The sequence below is a fragment of the Colobus angolensis genome, unplaced genomic scaffold (genome assembly GCF_000951035.1).
Source record: "Colobus angolensis palliatus isolate OR3802 unplaced genomic scaffold, Cang.pa_1.0 Scaffold54, whole genome shotgun sequence".
NCBI classification, from domain to species: Eukaryota; Metazoa; Chordata; class Mammalia; order Primates; family Cercopithecidae; genus Colobus; species Colobus angolensis.
In genome coordinates, this window is record NW_012118932.1 from 4395693 (window position 1) to 4411582 (window position 15890).

Below are 15890 nucleotides of genomic sequence, written 5' to 3' on the forward strand. Positions count from 1 at the left end.
ATGGGAGACACAGTTTAGAAATGTACAAAATAGTGAAAAATTAAAATTCTCTTCACATTTAACTAATTTCTCCAACTACCTGGAGAATTGTGCTTGACAGAGGTTACTAGTTTCATGTGCATCGATCCACCAATCTCTTAAGATTTCATATCTTGTTTAATTTTATTTTTTATATAATGTTGCATAGTCCAATGAATTGTTTTGTGATTAGGTTTTCAATTACTACATTCTACTTTTTCTATTGAATATGCAAAAACATAACAATTTTAAAATAAAAACGCTTAAGATAAAGTTTATTCCCAACTTTAAAGGTATTAGATCACTCGAGCCCAGGAGTTCAAGGCTGCAGTGAGCCATGATCACACCACTGCACTCTAGCCTGGGCAGCGAGTGACACTCTTTCTCAAGAAAGAAGAAAAAGAAAAAAAATCTGTGCATTGGCCTTTTGGATACATAAGAGTATTTTCACAATAGTATATAAATGAAACCTACTTTAAAATGATAAATGGCAAATTCAATCCATACATTATTGTAGAGAACATTCTTGTCTTTATTCTTAATCAGTTAAAACCTGAGTTTAAGGCAAAAGAACATACTTGCTAGTAAAGTGTTGATTACCACCAGCATGTATAATATTATAGAAAAGAAAATGTTCTTTTACTCTCTTACTAATTTATCAGTATTCTTCAATGGTGACTCTTTAAGACAGACTTAGGCCATGAAAAATGGCCATTCTAAAAGACCCATTTTGAGTCTCGATTTTCTCATCAATAACCTGGAAATCACACTACTCAGGCGTTGTCACAGGGAATTTGGTGTGTAAATAACTACTTCCTGAACACAGAGGACTTTCCCTGAGGATTACTTTATCTTTGTATCAACTCAGGTTTGTTTGTTTGTTCTGTTCCAACACAAAGCAGAGCCTACTTCATTTATACAGACTCAAGGTAAAAATAATTCTTCACTATCTTCCCTAGTTGCTTTAACGTGTTAATCGTCTTACTATAAAAAAATTATTTTACGAAGGCCAGATTTTTAAAATTGCCACGTTTATGAAAAGATGCCTTAAAGAATTCAAGTATTGCTACCATAAAACAAGTATGTTGTTTATTCTGCAGTGAAGAGGAAAAAAAAAATCAATGTTTCTGTCTTTCAAACATACACATTTCTATATCATATAATCATTCCAAAAAGTACTTGAATGTATTCCAATAAACTTAAAAATTCCTAATAAACATAAAGAGTTATTGAAGTTTCCTGGTGAACTGGGTAGACTGGCATTAGGAAATCATTGGTGGTCCATCAATAAGTGGTTTTGATATAGATGAAAGTCAGACTGCAAGATGGGAGGAGTGGGAGCAACAGGAGTGAATACCACAGATGCAAGCTGCCCTATAAGAGAAAAGAGCAGTAACTTCCTGGCAAGACAGAGTAGAAGAAAGTTTCCTTAGGATGAAAAGAGTTAGTTCTCCTCAACTTTTTAAGTCAAGAGAAGCGGGCTAATGAACAGTCTGTATTACAAGATCACAATCGAACATTCAGTAAACATGTACAGTACAATATGCAACACATAAGGTATGGGGAATTTATGAATGAACCAAATCACTTTGGCAGAAGGGATCAACCATGATAGACATGAAAATGTTTTTCTTCTTTAAATGGTTATTTTCATTGATTTACAGTTGCCTATAGTGAGAAGTCTCTATTCTGCTCAATTAAACAACACTGGCAGTATCTGAGCAAGGTTTTTAGTCACTAAAGGAAGGTAAATAAGTAAGTAGGAGAAAAATACTGGGTTAGGTTGAAGTGATGATGACATAGAAGACGCATAGTGAGAGAAGTGCATAAAAAGAAAGGGAAAAGGTTGCCTCGAGATGTGTTAAAAGCCAGGAGAAATGAAATGGTATTGTGAGCCAAGGAAACATAGCAACAGTACTGAGATATGAACGATACTGCCGGGATGATTAGTTCATGTGTTCTCTCTGGGATACCCTGCTCTATTCTTTTTGATTGGGTGTTTTTTTTTTTTTTTCCTTAAAAAAAAAAAAAAATCTCCTCTGAACCTATGTATCTAGAATTCTACAACTTGGTGTCACCCTCTCTTCCTTTAAAATTCATTTTCTTTGGTTAAGTCTACAGAAACAAAAAGAACATACTAGTGCAGATGCAGTTCAAATTGCTCACCAAATTTTCCAAAGTGACATCATCTCTCAGACTCTACAAATAAATATATTGTCAATTTTATCCCAATTAATAGCATGAGAAATTATCTTGCTATGCACTGAAAGAACTCTCTGGAGTGCCAGCTCAGGGGCAGGTGGGTAGACAGTAATGAGAGATGGCAAGAATCACCTGTGCGGCTTTGTCAACATACACATGGCAGAGCCCCACCTCCGCAAACAGTTTTAAACACATCACTTCCCCTTTCTACAATTTTCAGTTCCAAATTCCGAGTACAATAATATTCCTAGGAAAATTTCCATCTCATACTACTTCACAGAAAATATTCTCATGAGTAACAACGCTCAAGGGTATGTGGCAGGTATGGGAGAAGTGTCGGAATGTGAAGTCACTAGTAGAAATTAAGTTCCAGGGTTAACTGACGTTTTCTTTTCTAAATGTGAAGAATAAAATCATTCTGCCTACCTCAGGGTTCTATTTAGCTATGTTCTGACTACTTTTTATTCAAGTTTCCACATGGCATAGATATTTCTTATAACTATCCTATAAATTAGAATTATATTTTGGAGTCAGTGAAAGGACCTTTTTAGGTTTAAGCAGTTATGATACATTTCTAATCTTAGCTTTTAAAATGGCAGTATTAGGTCACCTTGCTGCTGCTCCCTTTTAGTACCATAATTTCAAAAATGCACTAATGCATTTGTTTTCTCTCACTAAATGATATTATGAAGAACAAAGTTTTCATTTAAAACATGATTTGTTACCAAGGTGGTTTACTGAAAAAAGAAACTTCCATCTATAGCCTATATTTCAAATTTTAGAATCTCACGCAGACCTAAATAAAAAGGTGGTATCTTTGCTCCTTTCTAATTATCAAGAGAAAGCATAGGATGGAGGATAAGAGGAGACTGGGAAAGTGAAGAAACACAAAGACAAGCCCCAACAGCATTGTCTACCCCCAAGAGAAACAAACTTTAAGTTTCGAGAAACAATTGCTTGCTGTCTGGGAGATGCTCAGGCATCAAACAATAAAGAACAGTCAACAGAGGCAAGAGGCCGAGCACGCTGCTGCGATCCCTACTCTCTAATCCCCCCAAGCTCCAGTCAAAGGGCCAGCTGTTGCCACCTCGCGTAGGGAGTCGGCAGAGCAAATTAACTGCAGGAGGAAAAAAAGCTGAGGATATTGGAAAATTCCAATTTACCAGCCTCTTTAAGCTATACTGCTTTTAACATAAAGGATAGCAAACTATACCATTAAAATAGGCCTGTACAATGGTAGGCCAAGTGAAGGAATTTACCACTGTTTCCACGTTTTCTTGGTAAATGAGATACAGCTCTGAAGTGTTCGGTCTACTAAAGTGTATCTTCTGCTCACAGAAAGAACCAGAAACAGGAAGAAATACACTGCAACTTCTAATAAGTTGCACTTTCAATCCAGCTCAACAAAAAGCCTCAACTTAAAATAACAGCCACCATTATGCTCAATTAAAGATTCTATAGACTTTATGAATATATCTGTTATAGCTGAACTTTAGGATTCTACGTAGGAACACAACCTCATTGAAAAACTCTAAATATGGGGCAACTTAGGCACTACTTACCCATGGTGGAATCTGATAAAGTGTATCTAGAGATATGTTAACAAATCATATAAAGAAAATTAACTTCCCTTAGTTTGCTTAGTGGTTTCATGCACACTGTACTGTTCATTTACTCAGATGTTCTATTAAAGTTTTCATAGAATTTGAAAGTTTAAAATCCAAAGATGCTTACATTATAAGAAGTACCTGTGGTAATAATGATTATCTTCACCATTATCATCATCACTAATATGTACGTCTTTCTGATCAACCCTGTGAAGGACACTGGTAACTATGGAAGCTTCTCAATATAAAGGACAATTTTATGTAATCATATTTTCCAAAGGCCTGAGGTTCTTCCTTCCTCCCAGATTATTTTAATAGACCCAGTAGTTAAAAGTTAAAAGACCCAGGTCCAAATCTCAGCTTTAGCATCTACTACCTATGGGTTTCTAACCCTCCATTTCATCTGTAAAATGAGAAAAATAACTACCTAACTCAAAAGCTGTGAGAATCAAATGAAAATCACATAAAGCATTTAACCTAATAATCTGGCACAAGAAAAGTATTCAAATGTTACTTTACATTCAGAAACAGTTTCAAGTTTTTACACAAAATCAAAAGGAATTTATTTTAAAATAAGGACAAAAGACTTTCGATTTTTTTTTTTCTGAGATGGAGTCTCTCTCTGTTACCCAGGCTGGAGTGCAATGGTGTGATCTCGGCTCATTGCAACCTCCGTCTCCCGGGTTCAGGCGATTCCCCTGTCTCAGCCTCAGAGTAGCTGGAATTACAGGCGTCCACCACCACGCCCAGCTAATTTTTGTATTTTTAGTAGAGATGGGGTTTCTCCATATTGGCCAAGCTGGTTTCAAACTCCTGACCTCAGGTGATCCACTCGCCTCAGCCTCCCACAGTGCTGGGATTACAGGCATGTACCACCACGCCCGGCCAAGACCTCTTAGGTCTTAGAGCAATCTAAACGATCAGTAATGCCCCTTGAATGTGTCAGTTATCAATGAGTCTCTGATTACATGCACAGAGAATAAAAAGTATAACAGGCTTTAGTGAACAACAGTTCCAAGCAATTTCTATGAAGGTCCAAAACCTCACAATAACCTAGTAAACAGCAGATATAATGTTCATAGAACAATAACATAATTACCCACTGTACTGGTGAAACTTGGCTCAGTAGCAAAGCAAACACTACTACCAATTGTTACGGGTGCCCAGATACTTAGTTGCTGAGGTAGAATGCGGCAGAAAACAAATTCCACTTATGACAAACATAAGATAGATTTTATGAATCATAAAATAGATCATAATAGAAAGAACAACTTTGAATTGAGCCATAACATACCAATCTTCATGTCTCTAAAGAAAGTATTCTAAAGTTGTAGTCTATTTCAATAAACAGATTGGACACATTACTAAAATTTATACTGGGAATCCAAATAGATTTTATCTAAGTTGACACAAAACTTAAATATCTATTTACAAAATCCTCTGAAACTGAACTTTCTACAAAAATCAAAAGAATTTCATGAAAGTCCTAATGGGCATATTTTAAGACCAGACAATTCTAAGTATGGGTAGATACTGCAAACAAGAAATTAAGGTGGAAAAATCAGCTGCATATCCTATTAAATTATCCATGAGGTAACTCAGTCTTTCAACGTCTTCACAGATGATGTTTTCAAAAGTCTTGTTTTCTCTAAAGTACTTTCACATGATCCTAATCCATTATCAGTTAAAAAAACAAAATTAAACATTTAACCTTTTATGCGAAAACAATCTCAGACTTACAGAAAAGTTGCAAGACCACTACAAAGAACACATTTTTCCTGAAACATTTGTTGTAATCATGTGTTATCATCCCCAAATATCCTACTGTGTATTCGCTATGAATAAGGGTATTTTCCTAAATAATCCCAACTTAACAATCAAAATTTAAAAATTAACACTGATATACTACTACAATGGAACCCTCAGATCCCCTTCAAATTTACTAACTGGCCCGTTAACGTCCTTACAGCAAAAAGATCCAATCTAGGATCACACATTGCATTTAGTTTTAAGTCTCTTCCAACTCGAGCAGTTCTTCACTCTTTCCTTGTCTTTCATCATCTTTATGCATTTGAAGACTGCAGGCCAGTTATTTTGCAGACTGTGCTTTAACTTGGGTTTGTCTCATGTATTGCTATGACCAAATTTAAGTTCTACATCTTTGGTAAGAATATACTAGAAGTACTGCAGGAGTCTCCTTGCATTTTAGAGGATGGTGTATGGTTTTGATTTGACCATTACTGATAGTACTAACTCTGACCACTTGCTTCAAGTGATGATTGCCAGGCCTCTCCACTGTAAAGTTACTCTTTTCCCTCTTTTAATTAGTACATATGTTCTGTGAACATATTTTGTGCGATGACATATACATCACTTTTTGCATTACTAGTTTTATTCCCTTATTTACATAATTACCAATGTATGGATTCCTATTTCATTCAGTGAGTTAAAATTTGTTACTGTCATTATTTTGGGGCCCAAACTATCCCCGGCCTGGCCAACTGGAGCCTGCTTCAGAGGGTTTCTGTGACTTGCTGACATCGCCTCATCATCTTTCAAGCACTCCCTTCCTTTCTACACCCACAGGCTCATCTTGTCCTTTCCCTGTTCCAGCTATGGAATCCACCGTATCTCCAAAGAATCCTCGAAGAGCCTCCTTCCTAGAAGAGCCTCTCCTGAGACAAAAATCATGTAAGCTCCTTTTTCATTTCTTCACTCTTCCTAACTCTAGCTTTATGGTTTCATTTCAATAGTGAACACAGTATATCTCCTTCAGGATGTGAAAGAAAAATGTATTACTCCTACTTATGTACTCATCTTAAAGGGCAGTCAGGGGCGGGTGCAATGGCTCACGCCTGTCATCCCAGAACTTTAGGAGGCCGAGGCAGGCAGATCACAAGGTCAGGAGATCGAGACCATCCTGGCTAACATGGTGAAACCCTGTCTCTACTTAAAACACACAAAAAATTAGCTGGGTGTGGTGGCGGGCGCCTGTAGTCCCAGCTATTCGGGAGGCTGCGGCAGGAGAATGGCCTGAACCCGGGAGGCGGAGCTTGCAGTGAGCCGAGATTGTGCCACTGCACTCCAGCCTGGGTGACACAGCGACACTCTATCTCAAAAAATAAAAAAATAAAAAAAGGGCAGTTAGTGAGTCTCCAAAGTGAGAAAACGATTTAAAATCGTACCAGCTTAAAACTGGCAAAAAATATATGAATGCATCAACATTTTAACAATCTATATAATATTTTGCAACATGTTGAAACTGTAATAAAAACTTGATTGCCTCCCTTTCTCCAAATCCAATTAATCAACATACTATGTTCTAATTGAACAGGTTGTACTAGAAATTTTGATCCTTATAATACGTTAATAACTTAAATTTTGAAAGTTTTCTGGCTGGCTGAAGTATCCATGGCCATATTCCCAAGTGCCAGACCAAAGATAAACAATAAGGAAAAGGCACTCTGCAGACTCTTTTCCAACTAATGGACAAAGTCATGGCTCATCTCCTTGAGGGTTGCTGATGGAGCTGAGTCACTGGCAAAACCCTTGCTTCCAAGGACATTATTTGGTACATTAACACCATCACAATTTTATATGTACAAAAGTAGTAAACCATTCCAAGGGAGTTATATAACTGCTTTCTCAGGAGAACCACCAGTAGAACATAAAACTTGGCTTGACCGTGTACCTCTCTGAGTTAGTAATCCACTTTTTTTAAATAATCAAATTGGGAGCAGAGAGTGATGGTGTTGCAAAGCCTCTATTAAAAACATAAGAAAAGATGCTTACGATTTTTCAATCACTTAAAAAATGTGTTATGCTGGTAAAAGTCATTGAATTGTTTCACTGTCATGATAATTATATCATGAGGGATATATAAGAAATATATTTGTATACACTGTGACAATGACATACCTCTTCCTGTAACAATGCTAATTCAGCATGCAATTATGAACCAGGGACTTGCAAATGTTTGCTGAAGTAATTCTAACAATCCTGAGAAATAACCACTATAAGTCATTTTACAAATAAAGAAGCTAAAGCTCTGGGAGATTCCCTGCCGAGAATGACACAGCTAGTAGTAAATGGCAATTCAGATTTGAGCACTAATCTTCTACGTTAGCACAAACTTTACTGCCAAGGTGGCATGAAAAAAACCAAAAGTGACAGAAAATGAAAATAAAAGTTAAAATGTTTCAAAAGAATATTTAAAGGAAGAAAGAAAAGGAAAGGAGAAAGCACTGCAGACCTTAGGTTATTACTAGAGGGAGAGAATGAGGCCACAAGGGCTGATGCCAAGGGGAGAGCACCCTGTGCAAGCACAGGGTATAAAACAGAAGAGCCCTGCCTGGTTTCTTCAGGATGTTCCTATGGATGGTATTGTAACCCTACAGTCCAGCGTAGAAACTGCTTTTAAATTTGCAGAACTTCTAATTTCTTAATAGTATCTGCTTTTTTTCCTTTTAGATATCAGAAAACTAGTAAGACAGCAAATTGAAAGAAAAAAATTGAAAGAAAAAAATACTTGGTTACACGAAGCTGAAATAAGGGAAACTTATAACAAGACAGGCTCAAACAGAGGAACCAACTAGAGGTATTTTATTTTTATTTAATAACAATAATGTTTCACTGATTTCCTTGAGTTCTCAAAGATCTAAGTGAATTTTAGTAGGCAATCCTATCTTTTTTTTTTTGAGACAGTCTCCCTCATAGCCCAGGCTGGAGTGCAGTGGCGGGATTTCGGCTCACTGCAAGCTCCGCCTCCCAGGTTCGCGCCATTCTCCTGCCTCAGCCTCCCGAGTAGCTGGGACTACAGGCGCCGCCACCACGCCAGGCTAATTTTTTGTATTTTTAGTAGAGATGGGGTTTCACCGTGTTAGCCAGGATGGTCTCGATCTCCTGACTTCGTGATCTGCCCGCCTTGGCCTCCCAAAGTGCTGGGATTACAGGCGTGAGCCGCCGTGCCCGGCAGCAATCCTATCTTAAAGCTAGGAACCTACAAGAAAGAACCAAATATCCCCCTGAACAGTGACAAAGTGATTATTAGTAGGGCCAAGCTAGGAGGGTGGGAAGGGGAAGCTGCGGTAGCCTACTGTAGGTGTTAATGCCTGACCTGGGTTACAGTGGATTCATACAGGGCTGTTGGTAGCCTGGTCCAGTAATGAGGAGAGTGTCTGTGCAGGAGGGCGGCCTGGTGCAGGCTGGCAAAGCACAGGCAGGGTAAAGAGAGTATCTCCACAAAGGCATGGTCTGGCTTCAGGTGAGGAGGGAATCTGTGGGGTCGGGCAGGGGCTAGCAGGTGGGAAGGATGAGATGGGGAGGCACCCGGCACGAAGCGTCAGGGCAGAGCTCAGTAAAAAGGACTCCATGAAGAAAAGCAACCTGGCACAGATGTCAGAGCCCAGACAAGGTAAAAGAAGTGTCAATGCTGGGTGTGGCACCATGTAGTGGCCTGGTGTGTAGTGTTAAGAGTCCAAGCTGGGGAAAAAGAACACTTCTGCAATCGAAAAGGACATATCTTCATTCAAGTTTGGTTATGTATAGGAGGACTGACCAAAATGTGAAAATATATGAAGGATACTAGAAGCCCATTTTCCATCAGGAAAGGGAGAACACTAGAACAAATCCTGTAAGCTGGGTTAAAATGGGAAGCATCAGTATCAACTCAGGTTTTAATATATAAATATACACATGATTTAGGAGTACAGATGTCAGTGTGTGTATATTCACCTGCACACACACAAACATACACAACACTTATTTCCTAGCTCTTTCCACTGAGAAATCAGGGAACAGTGATATTCTAATAACAGTGAGCATATATAATGTCTAGGTCTCTATTTCTAAACACAGTTCTTCATAAGAAGGAAGCTGGGTCAGTATTGAGCCTGGGACATCTTGTTATATGGAAGGATAATACTGGAGAATGGGTGAAACTTGAAAGGGGTCTGAGAATTAGATATTGTAATTTATCAGTGTTTGGTTGCTGTGTAAAAATCGGTTTCTAAGAACTATACACGAACCTACTTGGAAGTGATAGGACTTAAGGTCAGCAACTTACTCTCAAATAGTTTGGAGAAGAAAAAAATTCATTGTAACAAAGTTTTTTTTTTTGAGACAGTCTCACTCTTTCTTCCAGGCTGGAGTGCACTTCCAGGCAGGATCTCCACTCACTGCAAGCTCCGCCTCCCAGGCTGATGCCATTCTCCTGCCTCAGCCTCCTGAGTAGCTGGGACTACAGGCACCCACCACCACACCTGGCTAATTTTTTTGTATTTTTAGTAGAGATGGGGTTTCACCGTGTTAGCCAGGATGGTCTCGATCTCCTGACCTTGTTTTCCGCCCGCCTCGGCCTCCCAAAGTGCTGGGATTACAGGCGTGAGCCACCGCGCCCAGCCCAATTCTTTGTACCTTTTCTGTAAGCTCGAGATTAAACGGATCAACAAACAAATGGAAATCGGAAAGGTGGAAAGGTAGTAAGGTAGAGGGCAGGAAGAACTACTTACTGAGGTCTTCCGCCAGTTGAACACGTTTACCAGTAAGCAATTTAATCTTCTTCTCACTGTCTTCAGCAAAATCTTCCAATACCTCTTTAACATTTTTCTCTAATCGCCTAACTGTTTAAAGAAAGTTAAAAAACCTGAGGAGCATCGTTTTTATAAATGAATAAAGATGATAAAATCAACCTATATATGGAGAGTAAATTTTTATCATGTTAGAACTATTGCTAAGTTAATGCTTTTCACAGTCATAGAGTCTCAGCGAATGTCATATTCTCAAGCTATATACTCTAATGGAAGCGCAGATTTCCCAAAAAACTAAGTGATAACTAGGAGTCAATTCCCAAAAGAGTTTCATGCAATGAAAACAAGCTCCTGGTATGTTTTATAGCCCATCTTTTCCAATTATGATTTATTTTAAAAGCAAATAATAATTTCTTTTTGTTTTTTTTTTTCTTTTTTTTTTTTTAAAGAGACAAGGTCTTACTCTGTCACCTAGGCTACAGTGCAGTGGCATGATCACAGCTCACTGGAGCCTCAAAATCCTAGGGCTCAAGTGATCCTCCCAAATAGCTAGGACTACAGATGTGTGCCACCATGCCCGGCTAAGTTATTTTATTGTTTGGTAGCAACAGAGTCTCGCAATGCTGCCCAGGCTGGTCTCAAACTCCAGGCCTCAAGCGGTTCTCCTGCCTCGGCCTCTCAATGTGCTGGGATTACAGGCATGAGCTACTACACCTGGCCAGTTTTTCTAATAAATCTATTTTAGGGAAGTATTTTGGCATCCTTATATTAAATATGGATATCACCACTATTATTTTTTAATGTCAAAATGAGACTGCAGTCCCTATGTGGCTTACCTTCAGTGTTTGTAAGTTGTTGCCTTAAAGTATTTGCGGTGATAGCAAGCATGCGCTGTATACGCCAAAACAAGACCACATCATTGCATTCCAACTGAAATATTAAGTAACTAAGATTACCAGATGCAAAGTTAAAATGAAAACTATAATCGTAGACACATACAACTACTAGAACGAGTACATATGTCCTAAGCTTCAAAAGTACCCAGATTTACCTCATGCATATACTGTAGATCTAAGCTACAGAATCCTTTCTGTATGAAGCCATGAAATTTTACATAATTTGGCTTCTATATGTCTGACACCTAGATAGCTTTGTTTCAATTCTAATGACAAAGCAAATAAGCTTGAGTAGTAGACAATTCCATTACATTGTATGTAAGTTGAAATTCATAGCATATACTCTCCATTTATATTTCGTTTCAGTTAACCATATTTATCTTAAATATGTCCTTAGGTTAACCCCTTCTCTTTGAGTCTGCACTCAAGTCATTTTTAAAATTCAGCTGTGTATGAAAATAGATTGATGCATTTAAAAAGAAGCTTTTTCTATAGAAGGCAGTTTCTATAGAAGTTTCTTCTTTCTACAGAAGTTTCTATAGAAAGCAGTTTCCTCCACAATTAAAATTATGCAAAAAAACTTGCCACTTTTAATTAGGTGCATTTAAATACGAATTTATTTTCATCTACTGGAAACGAAAGAACAGCATCTCAGAGGTCTCAATTAAATAAGATTGTTGATGAACTGAGCTTTTTCAAAAGGATATTTGAAAGCATTTTTGCCTGTAAGAAAATGCTCAAAATATATCAGCCTGCTGCCACCTAGGGGTTACTTTATATTATGAATCATTCTAATACAAGAACTTCATGATTAAACAAGATTTAGTGATATGGAGAAATAATTATGACACCTGAAAAAAGCATGATAAAAATTGTTTTGCAGTATGATTTCCATTATGCAAATGGGTGGTTATGTTACACACACACAGATACACACACACTTTCTCTTTCCCTCTCTTTCTCTCTCTCCCTGTGTATAGAAAAAGTTGAAAAGAAATACATAAAAATATTAACTCAAATCCTTATAGGTCAGGGAATTATAAGAGACTATTTCCTGTTACTTTATTTTTTTACTATTTATATTCACACTTTTTTTTACTATTTAGATTCACACATTCTTATAAGCATTGGGGATAATACGCACGTAAGATGTAGTTACTAACAAAGTGGCAAGTATCTTTGAAAAGATAAGAGTTAGATGATTCTTTATAAATTATACATACTTTTTTTCCCCAGATGATCAAAGGATGTAAAATTAATGCTTAAGCTAAAGTGTACTTTTAAGCATACTTTAACAACTATTGCTTAAAAATATTTCTCTTTGCTTTTGGAAACCCTACCTCAGAATCTACAAAATGCCTCTGGTAGTAATAAAAACCTCTTCGACAAAGGTTACAATGGTTTAGAGCTGTTTTTAAAAAATGTCTTCTATAAACTTGATGCCAAGTATCCTTAATCTAAAATGAGAAAAGAAAACAAAGAGTTACTGTATACTATTCATGTTGATCAATCATACTGAGAAGTTGTTCAAAAAATTTATTTACCAAAAAAGTTAATTAAAAGTAAAAGCAAGGTTATTCTTTACATAGTTATTCAAATTTTTTTATTCACTTACTTTTTTTAAGACAAAGATGAGATCTACTACTACTCTGACCCATTACCAGTTTATGCACTTAAAAATTAGCAACGATTTAAACAAATGCTGTTATCATAATCAAATAATCATCTTGTGGAGCAGATAGGGTAGGTATTATCTTCCCCTAGTTAGAGGTGAGGAAACCAATGCAAAAAGAGGATGAAAGCCTTATCTAAGAAGAGTTAGGACTAAGAACACGGTCTCAGATCATGTCTATCAACTCAACATTTCCTTTCTGTTTATCAAATTTCAGTGCTACCAGACCAATATGATCCCTACCACTTTACTGCTAGATAATCCGAGTGTTCAATATTCTTTAATACCTTCTGTCCTTCTTTGAGCAAAACAGCAATAATGTTAACAAGAAGAAACATCAACCGCATTAGACAGATAAGAAAAGTGAGGTCAGAAAAGTGGTATCAATTATTAAAGGACATATTATTAGCTAATATAATGGAAATACACTAGCATTCACATGTCCTGACATCTAGTCCATGCAGTATTCTTGTGGTACTTTGCTACTTATTTTATATTATAGCTTTGCAAAGTGCACTGAACAAACTGTCACTTAAAAAACCTGAGGTTTTCTTGGTCTTAGAAACTAATTAAGACATACAATCAATTCATGCCTAAGACATGAGCAAAAACTTAAAAAAAAAAAAAATCACGTAACATCTCTTCTATATCACTCTGAAGAGAAAATCCCTCTTACTGTATTCACTAACGTGCCACATAACGTTTAAAAGTGTCAAACTGAATAAAACTTATTGTTAACGAGAACTGGGACCAACAAGAATAAAAATTAAATCTATATTCAACAAAAATATCTCATGTAATAATCAGTTTCAATCTCATTTTCAATTTATAAATAATGCTAGATGTATAACTGCTTTGAGTTTTACCAATTTTATTTTTATTTTTTTACTTGTTCTGACCTCCGATGGAATTTAACATAAGTATACTCATCCCTCAAGTACAGAAACACAAATAGCATATAATCTTTAAAAGAGTTTGTGTGGCTTTGCAATTTGTTAATGATTGATTTCCCTACTAGACTTATTTTTCTAATTGTGTTCACTTAAGCTAATATAATAATGAGCTTTTGAATTCCTTACATCTTAACTAAGCAGTAGAGAATGTAGTTTTTAAAAAACGTAGGCCCAAAAGTATTTTTTAAAATTCGTCTTCAAAAAGTATCATGAAGGTAAGCAAAAAGTAGCCTAAAGTGTAGACTATTTTTATTCTCACACTAACAAAAGAGGAAAATGGAGCTAGAACTCAATGGTCATATCTAATTTAAAAAAAAATTTATATTTTTTCTGAATCCACTCACATCTAACTGAGTTACATTTGACTGTAAACTATACACAAAAACACATATATATTTTTAAACATATGCCATTTTTAAACAGAAATTCTATTTTGCAATCTGAAACAATGTGATGTGGGGCAAAGGTCTGGGTCGGCTTCATCCCATTCTGCAAGAACTGACTGTTGACCATTGAACTTGCCAAAGTAAATTTCCCCATTTACAAATTAAAGCATTACCCTTAAAAAAGCAATACTGAGAACAAAATTCCTTCTCTTCACGCAAACAAAATGACTAAGCTTTTACTGTCAGCGAATGTACACATGACAAAAGTCAAATTAAGCACTTAAATATCTAACTAACACTTGTAGTAACATTTACTGCAAGAAACAAATATTAAGGAAGCGGATTTCTGCTTTTCAGCAGTATTTATTACCAAGCTTGGATCTACTTCTACTCCTCGGGATTCAAGGTTCTTCCGGACTGTGGTTATTTCATCACTTGCAAGATAAGCTGGGTGCTCCTCATTACATTTCAACATCTTCTCCAATTCATTCTTGGTTTCATTGTGAACACACTTTAAAATGTTTAAAAAAGGACTGTGTTTAGATGGTTCATAATTTGGCACTTGAAAGTCTCAATTTTAATAAATATATTACTATTGCATAAAAGATATCACAAGCTTAATCACAACAAACAAGAAAAAAACACAAGAAAGAACACAGCACCCTGGCTTATGAATATGGTAAATAGCCTATGAATGCAGAACAATTTGCCTTCTGAGCAGGTGAAAAAACCCAGGGATTAGCCATACTTGTTATGTGTTTACTTTTGCTGAAATGTTTTTGCTGTGGAAGTTATAGCACCAGGAATCTTACTATGTATTTTTCTTTCTTTCTTGACCGTAGGGTATAATTTGAATCTAGGAAAAAGCACCCTGAATGCATGGGAAGAGTTGACGTTCTAAAATGCCTCATATCTAAGAACTACACTTAAGAACGAGATCACTGTAAGGATTTAACCTGTTGATATGTCTCTTTTCCAATAAATATAAAATGCATAGTTTGATTTTTAAAAAGCCTTTTCATAAAAAATGGTACTTCAGACTGCTTCTATGAGGTATCTATCCTTCTTAAATTCACTTCCAGTCTCTTTTCTGTAATTATTCATAATCTCTTTACCAAAGGAGGAAAATGTACATACACTAGTTATGTTTGATAACAAGATTCTTATACTGTGTTAAATGAATCTTGTCATTTTTCAAACCTCCACTCAAAATTGTATGATAGAAGAAACTAGCTTTAAATTCAATCATTACCCTAAATAAATTACTACAATAGAAAATCTACCACAGCTATGAAACCGAGTGGTTTTATTTTTGCCCCAAACTCTATCACAGCTATGAAATCTGAGTAGTTAGACAAGATTAACACATACATGCAAACAATTAGCTTGTAAATGGAACTACTAATTAATACTCTCTGAAAACTAACACTTTAGAAAAAAGAGCATTTGATAAAGAGAAAGTTCACTGTTTGCTTAAACATGTACTATTCAGTCTGAGATGGAAAGAAAATCGCTGGTAATGGTGTTCCCAAGCTCATCCTGCCTCGTGTTTTACTTCCCCCTTTCCATCCATCACCACTTGACTGTCACTACAGCTATGTAAACTCACAATGTGAGACCTAGGGATAT

General features: G+C 36.4%; 1 protein-coding gene across 9 annotated transcripts in view; it reads right to left on the reverse strand.

The window, feature by feature from the left end:
* Window positions 1-15890, reverse strand: part of OPA1 (optic atrophy 1 (autosomal dominant)) — a 96777-nt gene that overhangs the window by 20502 nt on the left and 60385 nt on the right. For all 9 annotated transcript variants that reach the window (XM_011961224.1, XM_011961220.1, XM_011961223.1 and 6 more), the window contains 4 exons: window positions 14632-14772; window positions 12591-12707; window positions 11191-11284; window positions 10337-10447 (listed from right to left, as the gene is read on the reverse strand). In XM_011961224.1, coding sequence (XP_011816614.1) covers window positions 10337-10447; window positions 11191-11284; window positions 12591-12707; window positions 14632-14772 — 463 coding nt within the window. The remainder of the gene's footprint in view (window positions 1-10336; window positions 10448-11190; window positions 11285-12590; window positions 12708-14631; window positions 14773-15890) is intronic.